This window comes from Sinocyclocheilus rhinocerous, unplaced genomic scaffold, assembly GCF_001515625.1.
Source record: "Sinocyclocheilus rhinocerous isolate Xijiao unplaced genomic scaffold, SAMN03320098_v1.1 scaffold623, whole genome shotgun sequence".
Lineage (NCBI taxonomy): Eukaryota > Metazoa > Chordata > Actinopteri > Cypriniformes > Cyprinidae > Sinocyclocheilus > Sinocyclocheilus rhinocerous.
This window is the reverse complement of record NW_015644631.1, coordinates 1446522-1466905: the sequence shown is the minus strand read 5'-3', so window position 1 is coordinate 1466905 and position 20384 is coordinate 1446522. Positions and strand designations below refer to the sequence as shown.

At 36.7% G+C, this 20384-nt stretch overlaps 2 protein-coding genes across 2 annotated transcripts in view; both read left to right on the top strand.

The window, feature by feature from the left end:
- Positions 1 to 7507, top strand: part of LOC107758674 (annexin A4-like) — a 12187-nt gene extending 4680 nt beyond the window's left edge. Inside the window, exons 5-14 of the mRNA XM_016576476.1 lie at positions 388 to 482; positions 1412 to 1525; positions 2703 to 2793; positions 2929 to 3008; positions 3188 to 3244; positions 5051 to 5144; positions 5727 to 5822; positions 5910 to 5968; positions 6061 to 6183; positions 7232 to 7507. Coding sequence (XP_016431962.1) covers positions 388 to 482; positions 1412 to 1525; positions 2703 to 2793; positions 2929 to 3008; positions 3188 to 3244; positions 5051 to 5144; positions 5727 to 5822; positions 5910 to 5968; positions 6061 to 6183; positions 7232 to 7291 — 869 coding nt within the window. The 3' untranslated portion in view covers positions 7292 to 7507. The remainder of the gene's footprint in view (positions 1 to 387; positions 483 to 1411; positions 1526 to 2702; positions 2794 to 2928; positions 3009 to 3187; positions 3245 to 5050; positions 5145 to 5726; positions 5823 to 5909; positions 5969 to 6060; positions 6184 to 7231) is intronic.
- A 3457-nt stretch (positions 7508 to 10964) lies between these two features.
- Positions 10965 to 16913, top strand: LOC107758613 (beta-2 adrenergic receptor-like). Its single transcript, XM_016576383.1, has 3 exons — positions 10965 to 11075; positions 12453 to 13654; positions 16455 to 16913. The coding sequence occupies exon 2, from the start codon at positions 12465 to 12467 to the stop codon at positions 13638 to 13640; it is 1176 nt and encodes a 391-aa protein (XP_016431869.1). The 5' UTR covers positions 10965 to 11075; positions 12453 to 12464; the 3' UTR covers positions 13641 to 13654; positions 16455 to 16913.
- Positions 16914 to 20384: the final 3471 nt, after the last annotated feature.

Here is a 20384-nt window from a genome sequence, read left to right as displayed (position 1 = left end):
TATAAATATATATATATATATATTATATGTTTAAGATAATATTATATTTTTAAATAAGACATTTATAATGTTACAAAATATTTATTTATTTAAATGCTTTTTTATCATGGTTTCCAAAAAGCAACATTGATAATAAGAAAAAATATTTCTAAAATTACATTTTAAAATATATGAAAATACAAATGTTGTATAGCAAAATGTAAAAGTGAGAGTAAATTATTATTTAACAATATTAGTATCTAGTGTGTTTTGGTGAAGATGACAAAAGAGAATGTGGTTATCAGGTGATGCAAAATGGTTAAATAATTGGTTTGAACTGACATAAGGTTGACTAAATGATCACATTTGTTTATGAACTTGCTTTAACCAAAACTAAATGAATTCCAGGTACCAACGAGGCGACTATCATTGAGATCCTCGCTCATCGCACTATTGCACAAAGGCAGAAAATCAAGGAGGCTTTCAAACAGAGCGTGGGAAAGGTAATATACTCCATACTTTAATTTAACCAACAGTTGCCATTCTCTGCTGTAAGATCTATAAAACTCTGTAGCCCATCATTAACAGATCTCACTTTGGACCAAAACAACACGTCTTCCTGGTCGAAATTAGGGAAGCTTGTACTCGTGTTCTTATCTTTGTGGAAGGTCCTAATGGCAGGGACGGTGTGAGCAACCGCCAGGTTGTATTTACATAAAACATACGGTTCGCAAGGTGATTAGATAACAGTGTTGACAATTCTTGATGAGTCTGTAGTCAGTTTGAAGATAGACAAAGCAGAGTATGAATCACTGATAAGAGATGCTGTTGACCGGCTCCAATCATTAACTCTACAGTGGACACAGTGAGGGAACAGAGAGTCCATCTACAAACGGTGTCTTTCGGGAGACATCCCTGCTTTATGACTGTTATCAGAAGCGGGTATAAAGAATGCAGCATTGACTTTTATTGCACTTCCTGGTGGTTGCCCTGGCCTCGATTAATCTGTAAACCTCTGTAACTATGTAAGCCACTCAGGGAAACCAGAATCAGTAAAAGTCACGGTCATGTCTTGCTGCTTATGTTAATGGAAACACTGACTGACTACAGCGCTGTCTACATAGCAAGAAAGTGTGAGTCATTGTGGGGGAAGTTCTGGACAGCGTTCAGGACGGTCTCGTGGAGACGACATGCCTTCCCCACCCAGACTTACAGCAGATATTACAGTTTTGGTTTGCAACAGAACATGTTTCTTCTGTGATGTAAGATGTGGAAATGAAGCTTAAAGCATGAATAAATATATATCTAAGAAGTAATGTTTGGATTTCAAGCTTGAAAAGCCTGGGTTTGTGTGCTGTCTGTGCTATTTTAAAAACAAACTAACACTGTTTTCTCATGTAGTAAATCACACTATTTTAAAATGCCTATTCAGGAACTGCTTGACTGCTTGAAGTCAGAGCTTACTGGAAACTTTGAGATGGTTGTGGTCGGCCTGATGATGCCCGCCCCGGTGTACGACGCATATGAGCTGAAAAACGCCATCAAGGTCAGTGAGTACTGGGAAATGTGTGAAGCAACGCCCGTTATGGTATTTTATTTTTCACATGAGAGCATTTTTACTTGAATGTGCAATGCGTCTGGTGTCAAACACTTCCAGCTGTTTTAACTGTCCAAAAACAGCCCGTTATGCTGCTTCATGTTGCAAACTGGTATTTCTTATAATATCATATTAATTTATTATCCTAATTCTAAACACTGGTTTGTAGCTCAAATAGTTTTACAGTTTACTTGTAATTATATAGCTTACTTCCACATCTTAAAATAACAAACTGGCATTACCATTGTTAGACAAACTCGCAATAAATCCAATCACTATATATGTGTGTGTGTGTGTGTGTGTGTATATATACGGTGTATATAGTATAATATAATGCTGCTCTGATCTGCCTTGACACAGTCAGATCAGGGCAGCATTATCTTTAATTTAAAAAAAAAAAGTGATGTAACGTGTAGCCAAGTATGGTAACCCATACTCGGAATTTGTGCTCTGCATTTAACCCATTCAAATACAACAATATAACAATATTATAATATTGTAAAAAAAGACAGTACTCAGATATTTTTTGACAATGTACAAACATAACTATCACAATTAAGCATTACTCCTAAAAAATCCACTAAATGGCTAAATTTTCATTGTTTTGAAGTGAACATTCTTTAATTTAGGTAACAATGGAAATAAAATAAAAAAATCTAGTTCTAACATGGGATGGTGTCCGTTTTTTCCACGTTGAAAAATAAGGTGTCCTCTGATCACTGTCAGCATTTCACATGCCTTTTCAAAAATAGACTTGGTTTGTCAGCGCCGATAGCCTCGTGGGCAACGTGCCAACATACAGCGCCGTTGTGCTGTGGGTCCCGAGTTCGAATCCTGACTCGCGGACCTTTCCGACCCCCCTCTTTCTCCTGTCAGATATAGACTGTCCTATCGTAATAAAGAAAAAAATGCCAAAAATAAATCTTTAAAAAAAAATTGACTTGGTTTTTTGGTAATGTACAGTACCTTGGTATTGTTTGAAGTACATAGGTGTACCATAACATATAAATAAAATAATACATGAATATAGTGGTACCACTGCAATACTTTTTGTGAGTTTGTATATATATATTGTTTTTTAATATTATTTTAGTCACTGATCACAAAATCTTTGACCTTTGTCCAGGGTGCAGGGACAGAGGAGGCATGTCTCATTGACATCCTGGCCTCAAGAAGCAAAGCTGAGATAAAGGAAATCATTGCTACTTACAAAAAAGGTACATACACACTACAGCGCACACACTGACAAGATGCGAGTTAAATATCGCATGCGATTTATCGTGCAGCCCTAGTCTCCTTGTATTACACTGTTTTCAATTACTTTTCTTGTGCTGATGATGTCATTATCGCAGAACATGGCAAGAGTCTTGAGGACGATGTCTGCGGAGACACATCTGGAATGTTCCAGAGAGTTTTGGTGTCTTTACTCACGGTAAATAAATCACCTGCATTATCTTATTTGTGGAGAAGATTATTTGATGCCTTTACTCGTCACCTCTTTCGTTTGCCATGCAAAACTGCACCATCCACAGTGTCCAGCCGGGGCAGGTGTGACCCCTGATAGTTTGGCATATGGGACGTATTGATATTGTCTTTCTGCTTTGATTATAGGCTGGGCGCGACGAGAGCACCAAGGTGGACGAGGCTCAGGCCGTCCAGGATGCAAAGGTGAGGATTTTGGTGTGGTTAGCAGTAGCTTTTGGAGTAATAAGCACATGTTCAATTTTTGTGGTGTAATGGGTTCTGATTACCTTAAAGGGTTAGTTCACTCAAAAATGAAAATTGGCTTGTGTTTTACTCACCCTCGAAGCATCCTAGGTGTATATGACTTTCTTCTTTCAGACGAATCCAGTCGGAGTTATATTAAAAATTGTCCTGGCTCTTCCAAGCTCTATCATTGCAGTCAGCGGGTGTTGCAGTTGAACAGTCCACAAGTCGTCAAATAAAGCACGCGCATTCATAATAAAACGTGCCTCACACGGCTCCGGGGGGTGATTAAAGGCCTTCTGTAGTGAATCCATGTGTTTTTGTAAGAAAAATATCCATATTTCAAACGTAATAAACACTTTTCTCTCACTTCCGTTTTCTGTCATACGGGGAAGGCGTTCCGGCGGAAGGTGTATGATGTATGTGTAGCTTGTACTTCTAATTCGTGACCGCCGTTTTGTTTTGTTGTCTCTCCGCGTTCGTCACTAATCATGCTACGCCGCCGTCCTACGTCATCCGCCGGAACGGCTTCCTTGTTTGATAGTTGGCGGAAGTGATAGAAAAGTGTTTATTACGTTTGAAATATGGATATTTTTCTTACAAAAACACATGGATTCACTACAGAAGGCCTTTAATCATGCCCCGGAGCCTTGTGAGGCACGTTTTATTATGAATGCGCGCGCTTTATTTGACGACTTGTGGACTGTTCAACTGCAACACCCGCTGACTGCAATGATAGAGCTTGGAAGAGCCAGGACAATTTTTAATATAACTCCGACTGGATTCGTCTGAAAGAAGAAAGTCATATACACCTAGGATGCTTCGAGGGTGAGTAAAACACAAGCCAATTTTCATTTTTGGGTGAACTAACCCTTTAAACTGAGTATTACTTTGACATTACTTGCTTAGCAAATCCAATGCGATTTGGCAATAGCAGTGCTTCAGTAAACAGCGACCCCCAAATCTACTGGACATGTCAAAAACACTTTCAATTATTTTTATAAAATACTTCTGACAAAAACCTATAGCGTTCATCATTGTACAGCTGACTTAAGTGAAGTTTCAAGAGCATTAAGTACAAACAAAAACACAACATTGTAAGCCGATTTGCTTATAAAATATAAGCTTATATTATATAAAAACGATTCATACAAATCCTTTGTTTGGCAATCGGTTGGACTGCACTAGTGGCTCTCTTAAGTGTTTTATCCACTTAAATATCCATTTCTCACAAATCGGACTGCACTGGTTGTGCTGCATGCTTCTGATTCAAAAGAATTGTCTCATAAGAGTCGTTCATCGAGTATTCAGACTACACTGGTTGCACTGTGTGTTTTTGATTCTTGAAAAGAACCGGCTCATAAGAGTTGTTTGTTCGGAAAACAGACTACACTGTATTTTTTTGATATATTGATAATAACCAGCTCATAAGAGTCATTCACTATGAAATCCACCTACAATGGCCACAGAAAAAGTGTTCTTGTGGTGCCTTTCTTTAGAATAACTATTGTTTATATGTTATCTAATGTAGTGACAGATTTATGTTTGGCTGAGGTTTGTAAATACGAATTGGGCCTCTGTATATTCTCTGTATTTACAATTCTTCAATGGACATTTTTCTGTATATATAGTCAGTGTCAGCAAACTCCTTTATAATGTATGGGGTTCAGCCTTAGGCACACAACAGTCATGTTGCTGTTCATTAATCATTAACAGTATAATAGGAAATTGCTCAGATAAAATTCTCTATTATTTCTCATCCAACAGGACATCTACGAGGCGGGTGAAGCTCACTGGGGAACAGATGAGGTCAAGTTCCTCACAGTGCTGTGTGTGAGGAACAGAAATCACTTACTTCGAGGTATGTGTGCAGGCCAGATAATAACAGAAACGCTGCTTCCCAGTCAAGTGATCGTTCTTACATAACAACAGTAGAAAACAGCACAGTGGGAAAATGACCTTGGGACAATGAAGTAGACTCATTACTTCCACCTTGTGGTGACAGGATGTAAATAAAGTTGTTTGGAATAGACATCTCAGCCTATTCATACTGTTCATTTAAATTTTGCGCAGTACACTGTTATTTTACTATTATGTATATACTATTATATTTTTTATTAATATTTTGAATGAGCATTTTACATTTTCAGTTTAATTTCAATTTAATTTGAGTAGTTTTGTTATGTTTTTGTCATTTTTGTTAGTTTAATATATAGGATTAATTAACATGTACATGATTAGTTATATTTTTCTCCTCCTTCACTCATTTTATTTAAAAAAGCAAAATGACCATTTATTTAGCTGTTAATTTTAACTAGATCCTGCTAATTGAATTAGACGTGCAAGATCATGTGACAACTATAGCGTTTGAAACTTTGCATATTGCATGTTGATTCAAGTAGTATTACATCCAGCATATTCTCAACCATTTTTCTTTTCCCAGTGTTTCAGGAGTATCAGAAGATTTCTGGGCGGGACATTGAAGACAGCATAAAGAGGGAGATGTCTGGCTGCCTGGAGGATGCATTTCTGGCAATAGGTCAGTTGTGAGTATTGCAATATTTCAATTATCATCACATTTTCAATTGCATACTGGGATCTAAAGAGCATCTCTTAACCTTTGCAGTGAAATGCATGAAAAACAAGCCTGCATTTTTTGCTGAAAGGCTCTACAAGTCAATGAAGGTAAATGAAAACAATGACTAATCTACTTTTTGCACACATTGGGGATATGATCAGTACAAAAGTCATATTATCTTTTGTTTCTCGGCTCTTAGGGTTTAGGCACCACAGATAACGTGCTGATCAGGATCATGGTGGCTCGTGCCGAGATCGATATGCTCGACATCAAAGCAGAGTTCCTCAAGATGTATGGAAAGACCCTTCACTCCTTTATAAAGGTGGGACACAGCTGATTCACTGAGAATATTTGACTGAACACATTATTCGAAAGCCATTAACAACATATTACAAATACTCTAACACAATACCTCAGGGATGAAGCAAAGCCAAACTTTTAAAGGAATAGTTCACCCAAAAATGAAAACTTGCTGAAAATTTACTTATTCAGTGTGTAGATGAGTTTGTTTGTTCATAAAAACAAATTTGGATAGATTTTAGCATTACATCATTTGCTCACCATTGGATCATCTGCAGTGAACGGGTGCCGTCAGAATGAGAGTTCAAACAGCTGATAAAAACATCGCAACAATCCACAAGTAATCAACATGACTTCAGTCCATCAATTAACATCTTGCGAAGTGAAAAATTGTTTGTAAGAAACAAATCCATCATTAAGACGTTTTACATTTAAACCGTTGTTTCTAGCCAATATATGAGCCCAGAATCCATAATAACACTTCATCCAGTGAAAGAGTCTGTTGTTTTCTCACATCAAATCCCTGACATATTTGTTTAGAACTGTTTTGACTTGATCTGTGCCTATTTCTCTCCTGATTCAGACGAGAAGACTTTTTCCCTGTAGAAAGCAGTATTATGTTTAGAGAACTTGTATTTTAGCTGGAATCAATGGCTTTAAGTTAAAAATATCTTGAGGGATTTGTTTTTTACAAACACGCAGCTTTTTGCTTCATGAGATGTTAATTGGTGGACTGGAGTGGTGTGGATCATTTGTGGATTATTGTGATGTTTTTATCAGCTGTTTGGACTCTCAATCTGACGGCACCCATTCACTGCAGAGGATCCATTGGTGAGCAAGTGATGTAATGTTAAATTTCTCCAAATCTGTTCTGATGAAGAAACAAACTCATCCACATCTTGGATGGCCTGAGAGTAAATACATTTTCAGAAAGGTTTCATTTTTGGGTGAATAATTCCTTTAATTTCAACTAATTTTGCAGACAAACGCAAAAATCCCCACTAAAAGCACTACTAAAGGCAGTACTAACATTTAACCCATCATGAAACTCTGTTCTGTTTGTGTTCTAGGGTGACACGTCGGGCGATTACCGTAAGATCCTGTTGGAGCTGTGCGGAGGGGAAAAGTAACACGTTGGCCGTGTTCATTAGCGTGAAACGCTCTCTCTCACACCAGGCCTACAGCATTTCAAACACATTCCTTGTTTGTAATACCAATTAAAACCAAACAGTGATGTTTTAAATGAGATTCATGATTTTTTTTTTTGTTTATTGCCTTGGAATTTAATGGGAGTCCTTTATAGATTGGCACATCTTAGTGTTTGTCAAATAAATAAAAGGAGAAAAGAACAACCTGTATTGACTGTATCGATCTGTTGTTGTCTCGTTGGATATTTTTTTAATCTCAGCACACTCATTGAGGTCCATTTGTGTAATTACTCTTGAGTATAATTTGTTTAATGTACAACATCCATGTGTGCTTGGTCCAATTATACTAATTGCTCATGGCTGTTTGCATAAGCATATGAGATCAGCCATAGTTTCTCTGTTTTTCTAGATTGCCGGTTTCACAGACTACCTGCCGCAATTTAATCAAGTGCAACATATGAATCATATGAGTGAATGTGGCATCTGTTAGAATTGTGGGAAAAATGACACGTGTATTTAAAGTTTTACCACTGAGTGGCGCTATGCACATATTCATGTGCGCAGGTGTGTGTGTGTCACAAAGATTATTATTATTTTTATTCTTGGATGGAGTTATCATATTTTGTATGTCTTATGAAACAGAAATAAAATTAAAAAAACAGTAAGTAAAAGGAGGTGCTTAACCTTCAGTCAGTGTTGACTGTCCACAAACCAAATATTATATAATCTGTAATTATTTTATTTTGGGACATATTTTATCTAGCAATAAACACTAAATACTAAAACATAAAAATTAATTTTTAATGACTTGAAAATAGGGTTTGATTATTTGTTTGTGTATTTATTTATTTGAGGACAAATCCTTTTTCTTGCTTTGGTAGTTTCTCATTTAAATACAAAAATCAAAATACATAGACATATATTTTAAACAAACTACTAAAATGACAAAACACAACATTACTAAATGAAAAATGAAATAAATAAAATGACTAAATAAAAACTGAAAATATTAATAAAAACTATAAAAGTACAGCTTTAAAACAGGTATTGTATTGTTAACTAACTAAATGAATAAATTTATAAATTTAGTTATGTGAGGCAAAATCCTTTTTCTTAATTTTGGTAGTTTGGTAATAAAAAATTTTTTTTTTAAGTATTTGAAATACGATTACTTCAGATAATAATATTACAAAATTATACTTGCTGTATATGACTTATATATTCCAGTACAGTCGTAAGACCACTTTTTTTTTTCATACCAATTTGTATCATATTCATGGAAAACACCTGATAGAAACGAAATTCTATAATAAGAGTCCGATCTACCATGACACACAAGGAAATATGTGACACAGATATTACAAAAACATACAAATAAAGCATTTCTTTACCATATAAGTCAGGGTATTCAATTCAAGTTCCAAGTTTTTACATGGATTGCATTTTTACATTTAGATACATGCGAGGCCATGTGACAGAAAAAAACAATGTTTCTGTTCAGGGTTTTCCTCCTGAAATCTATACTATTTTAATATTTTAGCCTACTTAAAAGCATTATCTAAAAACAATGTAGCCACAATAATCAAAACGTTCTCATCTTGAGCAGAAAAGAAAGATAACTAGCAATTTCAAAGTTTAAAGTCCTAGCCATCTAACAATAATTTTCCCAATTATAATTAGCCTACATTATTCTTTTGAAATGTTCTTAGCCTACAGATTAATAATGCTAAATGTGGATCAGAAACGTCTTGTCAAATCTGGTTTGAACAGTCGGAGTCATAGATTATAGACAGATAAATAGATAGTATGAAAAATAACTAGCCTATATTTGCACCATTGTTGTTTTCTGTTGTTTTCTGCGCACGGAGCTGAAAGGGCTTGAACAAAGCGCGTTTGGCTTTTGAAAAAAAAAATACTAGAGGATATAGCGCTGAAAGATATTTACCATAAACGACCCTGAGCGCTTGTTAGGCCTATGTGATCCGCTCCGCTGTTTTGACGCGCTGCACACTTGCTGTGTTACGGCTCGCGGTCCGGATGGATGTCGGGGTGCGGATGCGGTCCGCCTTTTGAATATCAGTTATATAAGTATTTAAGGATAAAAGACTCGAGTTGCTTTAAAAATTTTCACGAGTCCTTTTACTCGAGTCGAGTCAAGTCTGGAGTCATTTCAGGTCGAGTCTGAGTTAAGTCTGAAGTCTATAAAAATGCGACTCGAGTCAGAGTCACTAACTCGAGTGCCCATCTCTGGAAACAGATAATGCCAGCAAACAAATCTCGTGTGTGTGTGTGTGTGTATCTTGAAAAAAGTCTCTGAATTGAACCGAGTCAATAATCTTGGAAATGCAGTGTGTTTGGTCAAACTGTGTTATCTCAAAACTAAGAGTCAGCTTAGTGTTTACAGCAGATTGTCTGGACCTGCACAGACGTGCTGTCCAGGTTTTTGTCGTATCACAGATGAGCCAACATGGGCAGCAATGTCTTAGGCAAATGAAAGCCTTTGTTTATCGCCTGTGCAATGGAAGACAATATCTCTGTCAACCCACTAAATTGTCTGACAGCAATGGTTTAAATTCCAGAAACAAGAACGGTTGTAAATCTCAGATTCAGTAAGCGCCCAGAGCACTCTGGGATAAAGGGAATGAGTGTTACACAGCAACTATGACAGAAAGCGCTCTCTCTTTCCTGAGCTAATGGTGGCCCACAGCATAAATAAATCTCTACCACTTAAGGCGATGCAATTTTCGCCAAGAATTTGTAGTTTTTCCCTCATGCGTGTCAATTTGCAAGAAAGTTTCTGAATTTTTTAAAAAGTTATCATCGGGGAGCCAAAGAGAGCCAGTGAAACAAACATGCTCTCCGTGTATGTGTGTAAAATTGTGAGCAATGAACTTCTCCTGAGGCTACAGTCCATCAATTTCAAGCTAGTGTGCTGTACAGTCATCATATGAATTAAAAACACACCAAAATCAAAGAATACATAGCAAATGACACGTTCAACACGTTCCCTAGTCAGTTTTCTGTACGATTTACTCGCCTTGAGCAATTAAGACAATTTCAGTAGCCTTAGTAACATGGACATCCTGACAAACAATCTGCCACTCTAATATTTTTCCTATTAAACAGTCAGTCATTTTCAGCAGTAAACCGAACGTCATGAAATGTTGTGAAACTTAGTCAAGCTTTGCTTGAACTGCCAGACGGAAGCAAATGAATGATGGCTAATCTGTCTGTCAAACAGAACTGCACTGTAGCATGACCGTCTATATGCTGTGAATTCAGTATAAACAAAACCAAAACTAAGATGCAACAACACAGGAAACAAGCAACATTCTGGAATTAAGTGTAAATAGGGTCAGGGCAATGCGTTGGCTGATCCAAGAGCTATGAAACGTATCAGAAATACAAAACAACTTCAACAAAATACATAATTTTCTTCATAATCACTAACCTAAATATTTAGTGAACAATTGTTCAATACATTAGTATGTTGATTGTACATTTTTGATAGCGATGTACTCATTCTGCAGCAGTTCTTCTGTAAAGGCCATAAGTTCTACCACAGGAAGCTGACAATACTGTGCCCGCCGCAAACCACACGTCCTGCATCCTTCTGAACACTTTGTTCACATCGATATTTAGAGGCGTGGGAAGGTGCACGGAGAACAAGTGCACGATAATGGAAGACAAGAGTTTTGAAGAAGGGTTAACTTGCCGACAAGCATAAATTATTGAAGATGATTTGAGAGAGGAAGTTCCTTTCTGGGTAAGCTGTCTGAAATTGCTTTATTACCTCATAAAGGCATCAAATTTTCCATGTCGGTCTGTTTCATTTCAACACGGATGTCATTTGGAATAAGTATGCAGCTGCAGCTTTGTTTTGTGCAGAGTAGTGCGTTAACAATTAAATGACATTAGCAAAAAGCAATGCATTATGGGTCAGAAGGTGGTATGTGATCATCTCAAACGACATGAATTCTGGGTAAGCCGGCTGAAATTGCTTTGTTACTTCATAAAGGCATCAAACTTTCCATTTCTGTTTCATTTCGTTATGTACACATGTATTTTGAAATAAGTTCGTAGCAGCCACAGCTTTGGTTTTGTGAAGTTATATTGCATAAAATGCAGATTAGTGTATAAACAATAAAATGGCAACAGCAATAATGAAAACAGCCGTAAATTTCAATCAAATACTACAATAAAATCATTAAAAAGTTAAACATATGGCACAAATAATGCATTATGGGTCAGGAGGATCATCTGATATGACAAGAAGTCTGGGTAAGCTGGCTGAAATTGCTTTATTACTTCATAAAGCATACATTTTCAAGTCAGTCAGTCTGTTTCATTTCAGCACGTAAATATGTATTTTAAAATATCAGCAGCAGCTTTGTTTTTGTGACGTTATACTGACGCTAATGCATATTAGTGATAAACAATTAAATTATATCAGCAATAATGGAAATAGCTGAAATCATCAAGAAAGTAATAGAATAAAATGGTTAAAATATGGCACAAATAATGTATTATGGGCCATGAGGAGGTATTTGATCATCTCAAATGACTGTAAGCTGGCTGAAATTGCTTTATTACTTCACAAAGGCATGAAACTTTCCGCATCGGTCTGTTTCATTTCGGTACGTAAATACATATTTTGAAATTAGTAGCCAGCAACAGCTTTGTTATTGTGAAGTTATATATGTTCACAATTAGCAACATCAGCAATAATGCAAACAGCTCAAAATATCAATAAAATAGTACAATAAAACCATGCCACAAATAAAGTATTATGGGTCAGAAGGAGCTATGTGATCTCAGAAGTTATGTGACATTAAAAAGTCTCTCATATCTATATGTGAAAACACAGTTCTCCTAACTCCTCCTCCTCGTGCACGAAAACAAATAAAGTCTTGCCCAGCTAGTTAACTTACAGTCTGTGGGTTTGCATGCAATTATATCTCATGTCTGTAAAGCCTATAAACTTTCGAAATGAGTGAGCCGCTGATATCTCCTTCTCACTGGTGGAAAAGTTCCGTCATTGTTCTTCAATGTGAAGTCACCTGGAACCTGCTTCTTGGAGGACATTAACCCAGCACTTTGGGATTGACCAATCCTGTGTCCATTTCTCTTTTTTCCCTGAAAGATTCCTCTCAGGATGAGCACCAACAGCTCCAGCCTGGTTTATGATGCACAGCCCCTGCTCATTCTTCCTCTGGCGCTGGTCATTTTCCTCACCGTGATTGGGAACCTGCTGGTCATCCTGGCTATCGTTCGCACTCCTCTGCTCCACACCACCACCAACGTCTTCATCATCTCCCTGGCCTTCGCGGATCTCATCATGGGTTGTGTGGTCCAGCCTTTGGGCGCCAGCATGGTGGTCAGCGGGAAATGGCTTTTAAGCGACAAGTTTTGTGACTTGTGGACGTCCCTGGATGTGCTTTGCGTCACGGCCAGCATAGAGACGTTGTGTGTCATCGCCGTTGAGCGCTATGTTGCGGTCACAAGACCTTTTGAGCATAAGGTCCTCCTTGGGAAGCGCAGAGCTGGCTACATCGTCTGCACGGTGTGGATGGTGGCGTCCCTAGTTTCCTTCGTGCCAATCATGAACCATTATTCTCGTGCAAATTACAAGGAGGCAGAAATATGTTACAATAAATCAGAATGCTGTGATTTCCATACGAACAAGACCTACACCGTCTTCTCCTCGGTGGTGTCCTTCTACGTGCCCCTTGTTATTATGGTGTTTGTCTATGGGAAGGTGTTCGTCATCGCGACCAGACAGTTGAAACTCATCGATAAGAATAGACTCCGCTTTCTGAGCACATGCACAGAAGACTCCTGTGAAAGTCCAGGTGAAACAATGCATCATTTGAGCCGGAGGTCAACGAGGCATGTCGTGAAAGAACACAAGGCGCTCAAGACGCTGGGGATTATTATGGGCACCTTCATTCTCTGTTGGCTGCCTTTCTTTTTCTTCAATATCATCAAGGTTTTTGATCCTCTAGTGCCATCACAGGATGTGTTCCTCCTGTTCAACTGGCTCGGCTACACCAATTCGGGCCTGAACCCAATCATCTACTGCCACAGTCCTGAGTATCGCACTGCCTTCCTCGATCTTCTAGGGTACAAAAAACTCAAGCGGTTAAATTGCAACACAGTGCACAAACATCTATGGACCCTCAGTTCGTGCATCCAAAGCAACGGTTCTGTAAAAATTGATCACTTAGGTCATGAAGATCCATCTGCAAAGGGTGGGAACATTTGCTCTGACACGTGTACAGTTTTCAAAGAAGAAGAGATGGAAACTCAGCCTCACAATGACTCAATGTAGCAGAGATGTTAAAGGTAAGTGCGTCTTTAATTGGAATGATCCCTCAAACCATGCAAGTTGCTGAGGTCTGTTATTTATCTAAGTGATTGGATTTTGACCTTAAGGATGGACATTGAAACCACTTAGAATCCCTAGCAACTGCACAGCAACTCAGAACACCTTAGAAACCACATAGCTAAACGCTTTGGCAACCATTCATAACACATAGCATAATGGCATTGAGTTGTGAAGCAGCACTCAAATTTTCTTCAGAAAATCCTTCACATTTACTTATTTAGCAATTTTCTCCCATTTCTTACTATATGAAAAGCAGCTATATATATTTAAGACTCCCTTATACTGTCAGAGGAAACAGCAGGATATTAAACCTTCAATAAAATTGACAAATCAAGTTGGAATTTACATTTTCACTGTACTAAAGCCAACAGCAATGGTTAATCAAATGATCTGGAAAATGTTACTTTTACACTAATCTCACATTGGTTCAAGGCTCAAATTTTCCCTTGGGGTCCACGGACCACGATTTAATTTTTCCAGATAATTCTTGACACTATTGTTTTTTAGAGATGCTTTACAGCAGAATTGATCTTTGTTTTCATCTTTGAATCATTATTTTCCTGTTTATCCCTGTAAAGCTGCTTTGAAACAATCTGAATTGTATAAACGCTCTAAAAAATAAAGATTACTTAACAGATGCTTTTATCCAACGCAAGGAACATTGAAGGCAATTTACTATAAGAGCCAGCTATACACAATACCATGTTTCAAGCTAGAGCAAAAATGAAATGCAGAAAAAAAGAGATTAATTGTCTACCAGAGAGGACTTATTATATTAAGTGCATTCATTAGTGGTTGTGGTTAAGTGCTTGCATTTCCTTTAGATCACCTAGACCAATCAGTATATGATCTTTAATTTTTAAAAGTACTTAGATGATACTAAAGACAAAAAACTCTAACAATCAGGATTATCTTTGAGAAAGCCACATATGAGAAACTCCCACGCCTACCATTTCCATGTGGGTGGAGAATGCAGTTAGTCAGCTTATCATGCTCAGTTTGAAGCATTTCGATGTCTCACTGAACGTCCTGTTTGATGAATGGCATTGACCCAACACAGGAACTAATACCTCTGACTCAAACAAATACGATTAGTGTAATTAAAATGAAAATGTAATTAAACATTTAAATTTTAATTAAAAATTCAAAAATAAATTCTGCATTTTAATTCAAACTAAAAAATCTATGGTCACATTTAGTCAAATTAGAAATGAGCAAAATATAATAATAATATTAAAGGGATAGTTCACCCAAAAATGAAATTACCCTATGATTTACTCACCCTCAAGCTAGGTGTATACGGCTTTCTTCTTTCAGACCAATACAATCGGAGACATATTTAAAAATGTCCTGCTTCTTCCAAGCTTTATAATGACAGTGAATGGGGGTCTAGTTTTTTAAAGTTCAATAAAGTGCATCCATCCATCATAAAAAGTGCTCCACACGGCTCCCAGGGACTTAATAAAGGCCTTCTGAAGTGAATCGATGCATTTGTGTAAGAAAACCTTTATAAACCGTAAATCTCTAGCTTACACTAACTGTCGTATGTGCGTTCATGAAAGAATGGCGTTCCAGAGGATGAGGTTAGGCGAACACGGTGACGAATGCAGAAGCGCAGTGAAGAGAGCAAAACAAAACACCAGTCACAAATTAGAAGTACAAAACGAGGATTTGTAAAGGAAAATGGTCAGAGGATTTCGATATAAGCCAAGAGAAGACTGGCTTTCCTTTGCTGTGAACAAATCTTGGTTCTCGCGAGACTAGCATATTCTCACCGGAGCTTATGCTATGCCTACATCCTGCGTGATCCGCTGGACACCACTCTCATGAACGCATGTACGACAGTTAGCGGAAGCTAGAGATTACAGTTTATAACGTTTTAAATATGGACAAGACAAATGCATTGATTCGCCTTTATTAACCCCCTGGAGCAATGAAAAAATTCCTATCACGTAGAAAAGAAATATCCCACCTCCAACATGCTGCATGATTTTAGATATCATTCATATCAATCATTCATGTCTCTTTAAACCCCTAACCCTGGGAATGGCTTTAGCAAGCACTACTAATTCAAATAAGTGAAAAACTAAGTGAGCAGTACAGTACACACACAGCAGAATCTGGCATAATAGTTCAGGTCTGGATCAGAATTATGGTTCAGTTCGTGGTTGTTTTAATAAAGAACACGCATCTTCGCCTTTATTAACCCCCTGGAGCAATGAAAAAATTCCTATCACGTAGAAAAGAAATATCCCACCTCCAACATGCTGCATGATTTTAGATATCATTCATATCAATCATTCATGTCTCTTTAAACCCCTAACCCTGGGAATGGCTTTAGCAAGCACTACTAATTAAAATAAGTGAAAAACTAAGTGAGCAGTACAGTACACACACAGCACAATCTGGCATAATAGTTCAGGTCTGGATCAGAATTATGGTTCAGTTTGTGGTTGTTTTAATAAAGAACACGCATGTTATGCTGCAGGGGATTAGACACAGTAGTGTACGTGAATCTCATGTACTTATGATGATTGAAAAGAACCCTTTGAGACACTGCAGACGCAAACACATCTGAGAAACATTTCAGCATAATCCCTCTAATGTCACTCAAGACGTGCGATGATAGAAAAATACATAATGTGCATAAACAACGCACTGATACATGTACCAGAGCACACAAAAACACAAGCACTAGCTGTTTGTTCTTTTCCAGTTCAAATGTCAAATGATTTCATAATTATTTTCCTCCCACAGGGCCACTGAAGATGGGAAACAGATCCTATGTTTTTCAAGAGAATTAACTGTACTCGAGCATCATGCTTTTCAACTGGACCTTGACTGTATTACATTTAAACCATGTGCACAGGCAAAACAGCCAGATCCTTAGGTAAAGGGCAGCAAAGTGGAAAAATGATTTCGAGAACAAACCGTGACATAAAAAACAATTACTCAGTAATTGACATCTTTTTGAACTTTAAACAGAGTGAAATTGGAAACTCAAGTCCTAAACTGTCATCTTTTTACCTCACAAACCATCAAAAAATCAAATTGTTGTGGAGTTTTTTTTTTTCCCTCCCTTTTTCCAGTTCAATCACTACCCAGAGATTAAATGAAATGCATAATGCATATGATCAATGTCCAAAATGTGAGTAAAAATGTCTTTTGGTGAATAAATAAATGAGAATGTCTCCATTGGCCGGAAACATTATTTGAAACATAATTATGGAATAGCACATGCACAACTGTGGTGTTTTTAGTGCTGCCCTTGAGTTGAGTCATCTAGTTAGATCAGATATTTTCTTCATCAATGCAAAGAGCTTCAAAAGGTACAGAATCTTGTTTCCGGCATGGGATAAAAAAAGGTGATCGTGATTTTTGTTTTATCTCACAATTCTGCAAAATAAACTTGGAATTGCGAGAATTAAAAAGTAATACAATTGCAATTGTGAGTTTACATCTTACAATTCTGTCTTTTCTTCTCAGAATTTGTGAGTTTATATCTCACAATTCTGACTTTATATCTCGCAATTCTGAGAAAACAAAGTCTGAATTATGAGATGTAATATCAGAATTGCGAGAGAAATATTCAGAATCACAAAATATCAGAAGTCTCAGAATTCTGTCTTTTTTTCTTGCAAATCCGAGTTTACGATCTGCATTTCTGAGTTTATATCTTGAAATTAACCTTTTCTCTGAATTCTGAGTTTATATCTCGAAAGTCAGTTTTTTTCCACCACAGAATAAAAAATTAAAAAGCTAATTGCAACTTTTTCTTTCACAATTCTGACTGTTTTCGTGATTACGAGTTTATATCTCACAATTAAAGACTTAATATTTCGCAGTTCTGAGAAAAAAGTCTGAATTATTAGATGTAATGTCAGAATTGTGAGATATAAAAGTCGCAATTATCTTTATATTGCCTATTTATTAATTATATTATCTTATTAATTAAATTATCTTTAATATTTAGGCTATCTTATTCCACAGCGGAAACAAGCTTCCATTAAAAAAAATCGATTCAAACTGTTTACTAAAGTAAACACCTCCAAACTTGTAATAAACCACCAGAATGACTGCCTAAAAACAGACATGTAATTCCTTTTTTTTCTCTCAAAAAAATCCAAATTGCAGTTTCATGACTGGAAGGAAATAATTATGGTAATTTTTCTCAGATTACCCACCATCAGCAGGTGAGGCAAAGCATTAAAGTGCCCCTATTATGCTCCGCGTTGAACTCCCCGAGATTAGAGAAGCAGTCGTCAGTAGAATGACGTGTTTGTGGGCGTCAAGTTGTTCACGGCCGGTCAACGTAGAACATAGCCATTATGCAAATGTATTACCCCCTGACGTGTAGCCGTCACGGAAGTGGGATTCGAATTACTAACGACTCGTTTCAGCTTCAGAGTCGATTCTTTATTTTGGGAGACAATAACTATTTATCCACTTTCAGCTTTACAACTTTGCAGATCGTTTACATTCACATACAGCTTACACACTGCATGAAAGGCAATATTGGAAATGGCATAATAGGGGCACTTTAATTTTAGACCCTACACAACTCTGGAGTGGGTCAGCTTGATATTTCTCTGGCTGTCTTGCATCACACATCTGAGCATCTGTTAGATTTCAACACATTTTAACATCAAGCATACAGCCCAGTCTAACACAGAGCCAAAGCTTATGGCTTTTAAATATTCAACTCAGGCCAAACAAATCTTGACATTGAACGGTTGCAAGTCTGAGAGTTTGGTTTGGGATATTGGTGTTTTGATAAAATGTTAATGCATCGTGGCATCATTGCGCTTGGCGGTGAGGACAAGCTCCCATTCATCTTCTGATCAGAGCACTGTGAGTCGCCTTTACTCACTTCTTTGATCCTGACCGTCTGTAACGTTTATCCTAGTGAAAAAACCTTGTCCAGAAAATTGAAACGGAATGCATGCACTTCATAAGATATTTACAAAAATTCAGGTACAGCATGTTCAAAGTAGTGTCTTTTTCATGCATCGTCATACTATATGAATTGAAATCAATGCCTTAACAGTGGAACTGAGTCATTTTAATTGGTCTGTTCTTTCTGCTTGTCATCGTCATGTCCTGTGTATTATTTTGATGAAGCTCAACTTCACAACTATTCAAATAGTGGAAGAATTGTAATTAACTGCACACTCACAAAAGGTCAGAACATTGTGTGAAACGGCTGCATCAGTCTTTTGAAGATGTTGTTCTGACACATCGGTCTGAAATGAGTATCCCGAGGTTTTATTTCAAAATGAGATGCAAAAACCCGAATGCAAACTTGATTCTTACACTGTCAATCAATATGAGGACCTGATCTAAAAAATTAATATTGTTTTCCTGCAAATTAATTTTTACCTTCCGCAGAAGGTTCATGCAAATGAGGCGCACAAAGTTCATGCAAATTATGCTACTGTTGTTTACTATGAACAAAGCACCTGCTGACGGAACACAGGATTTGATATTTGTTAAGTCTGAAATGGCATACTACCATTTTACTCATACTATGTATAATTTCATACATTTATGAAATGTTACAATGCATGTATAATGTTACAAAAGATTTCTATTTCAAATAAATGCTGTTCTTTTGAACTTTCTATTCATGAAAGAATCCTGAAAAAATGTATCATGGTTTCTACAAAAATATTAACTGTTTTCAACCCTGATAATATTAAGATTTTCTTTGAGCAGAAAATCAGTATATTAGAATGATTTCTGAAGGATCATGTTGCCATTACAGTAAATACATTACATTATAGTAAACAGTTTTTTAAATTATTTTAAATTGCAATAATATTACTATAACTGACAATATTACTATTTTTACTGTATGCAGCTTTGGTAAGCATAATAGGCTTTTCAAAAACATAAATGTGATATGTGCTATCACTGTAAAAAATGATTGTGATTTTAACAGTAAAAGACTGTAAAAATGCTACAGCAAAAACCTGTTAACTGGTTAACAGTAAGTTTCCATACTGTATTCGGTGAATAAATGTAATTACATTTAATGTAATTTTACAGTAAAATACTGTTAAAAATACGGTTTTTGGAAGTGAAAAAGAAAAAAGTCATTGCATAATTTACAGAATTCCCTGCATTTTTTTTTTTGTTGAACATGTTTCTTAGTTTTTCTTATCAGTTGTGTACATTAGTGTTTAATCTTACATCTAATGTTGTTAAATTAATGTTTATTGCATTATTTCAGTATCATGTATGTCACCATGATGGTGTTTAGTGTTTGTGTGAATGACACTGTGCACCTTCTATATATAAGAACTACCCTCCTCAGCTCATAGAAAAGCTGTTTGTGATGAGCTTTGCTTCATCATGTGACTTTCTCATCACCACCAGTTTTTGGTGATTATCAGTGCATTACAATGGTTCAAAACAGATATTAGTACTTCAATATGTTGGTTTATTAACATTACATCAGTTAATGAAATACGGTATTTTATTGTGAATTTAAGTTAAGTATGTAAAACCTAAAATGTTGCTACCATATTTTTTACGGTAAAATTCTGGCAACCACAGCTACCGGTATTTTACCGTAGAAGTCACAGATTTTTTTTTACAGTGTGGGGTTTCTGCACTGTAATATACATGTATCTTGGTTAATTTCAAATTGGTCAGAAGGGGGTGCAAATGTAATGGTAGGCTGGA

Excerpts from the sequence above, each read along its gene's own strand:
- LOC107758613 (XM_016576383.1), top strand. The coding sequence starts at position 12,465 with ATGAGCACCAACAGCTCCAGCCTGGTTTATGATGCACAGCCCCTGCTC.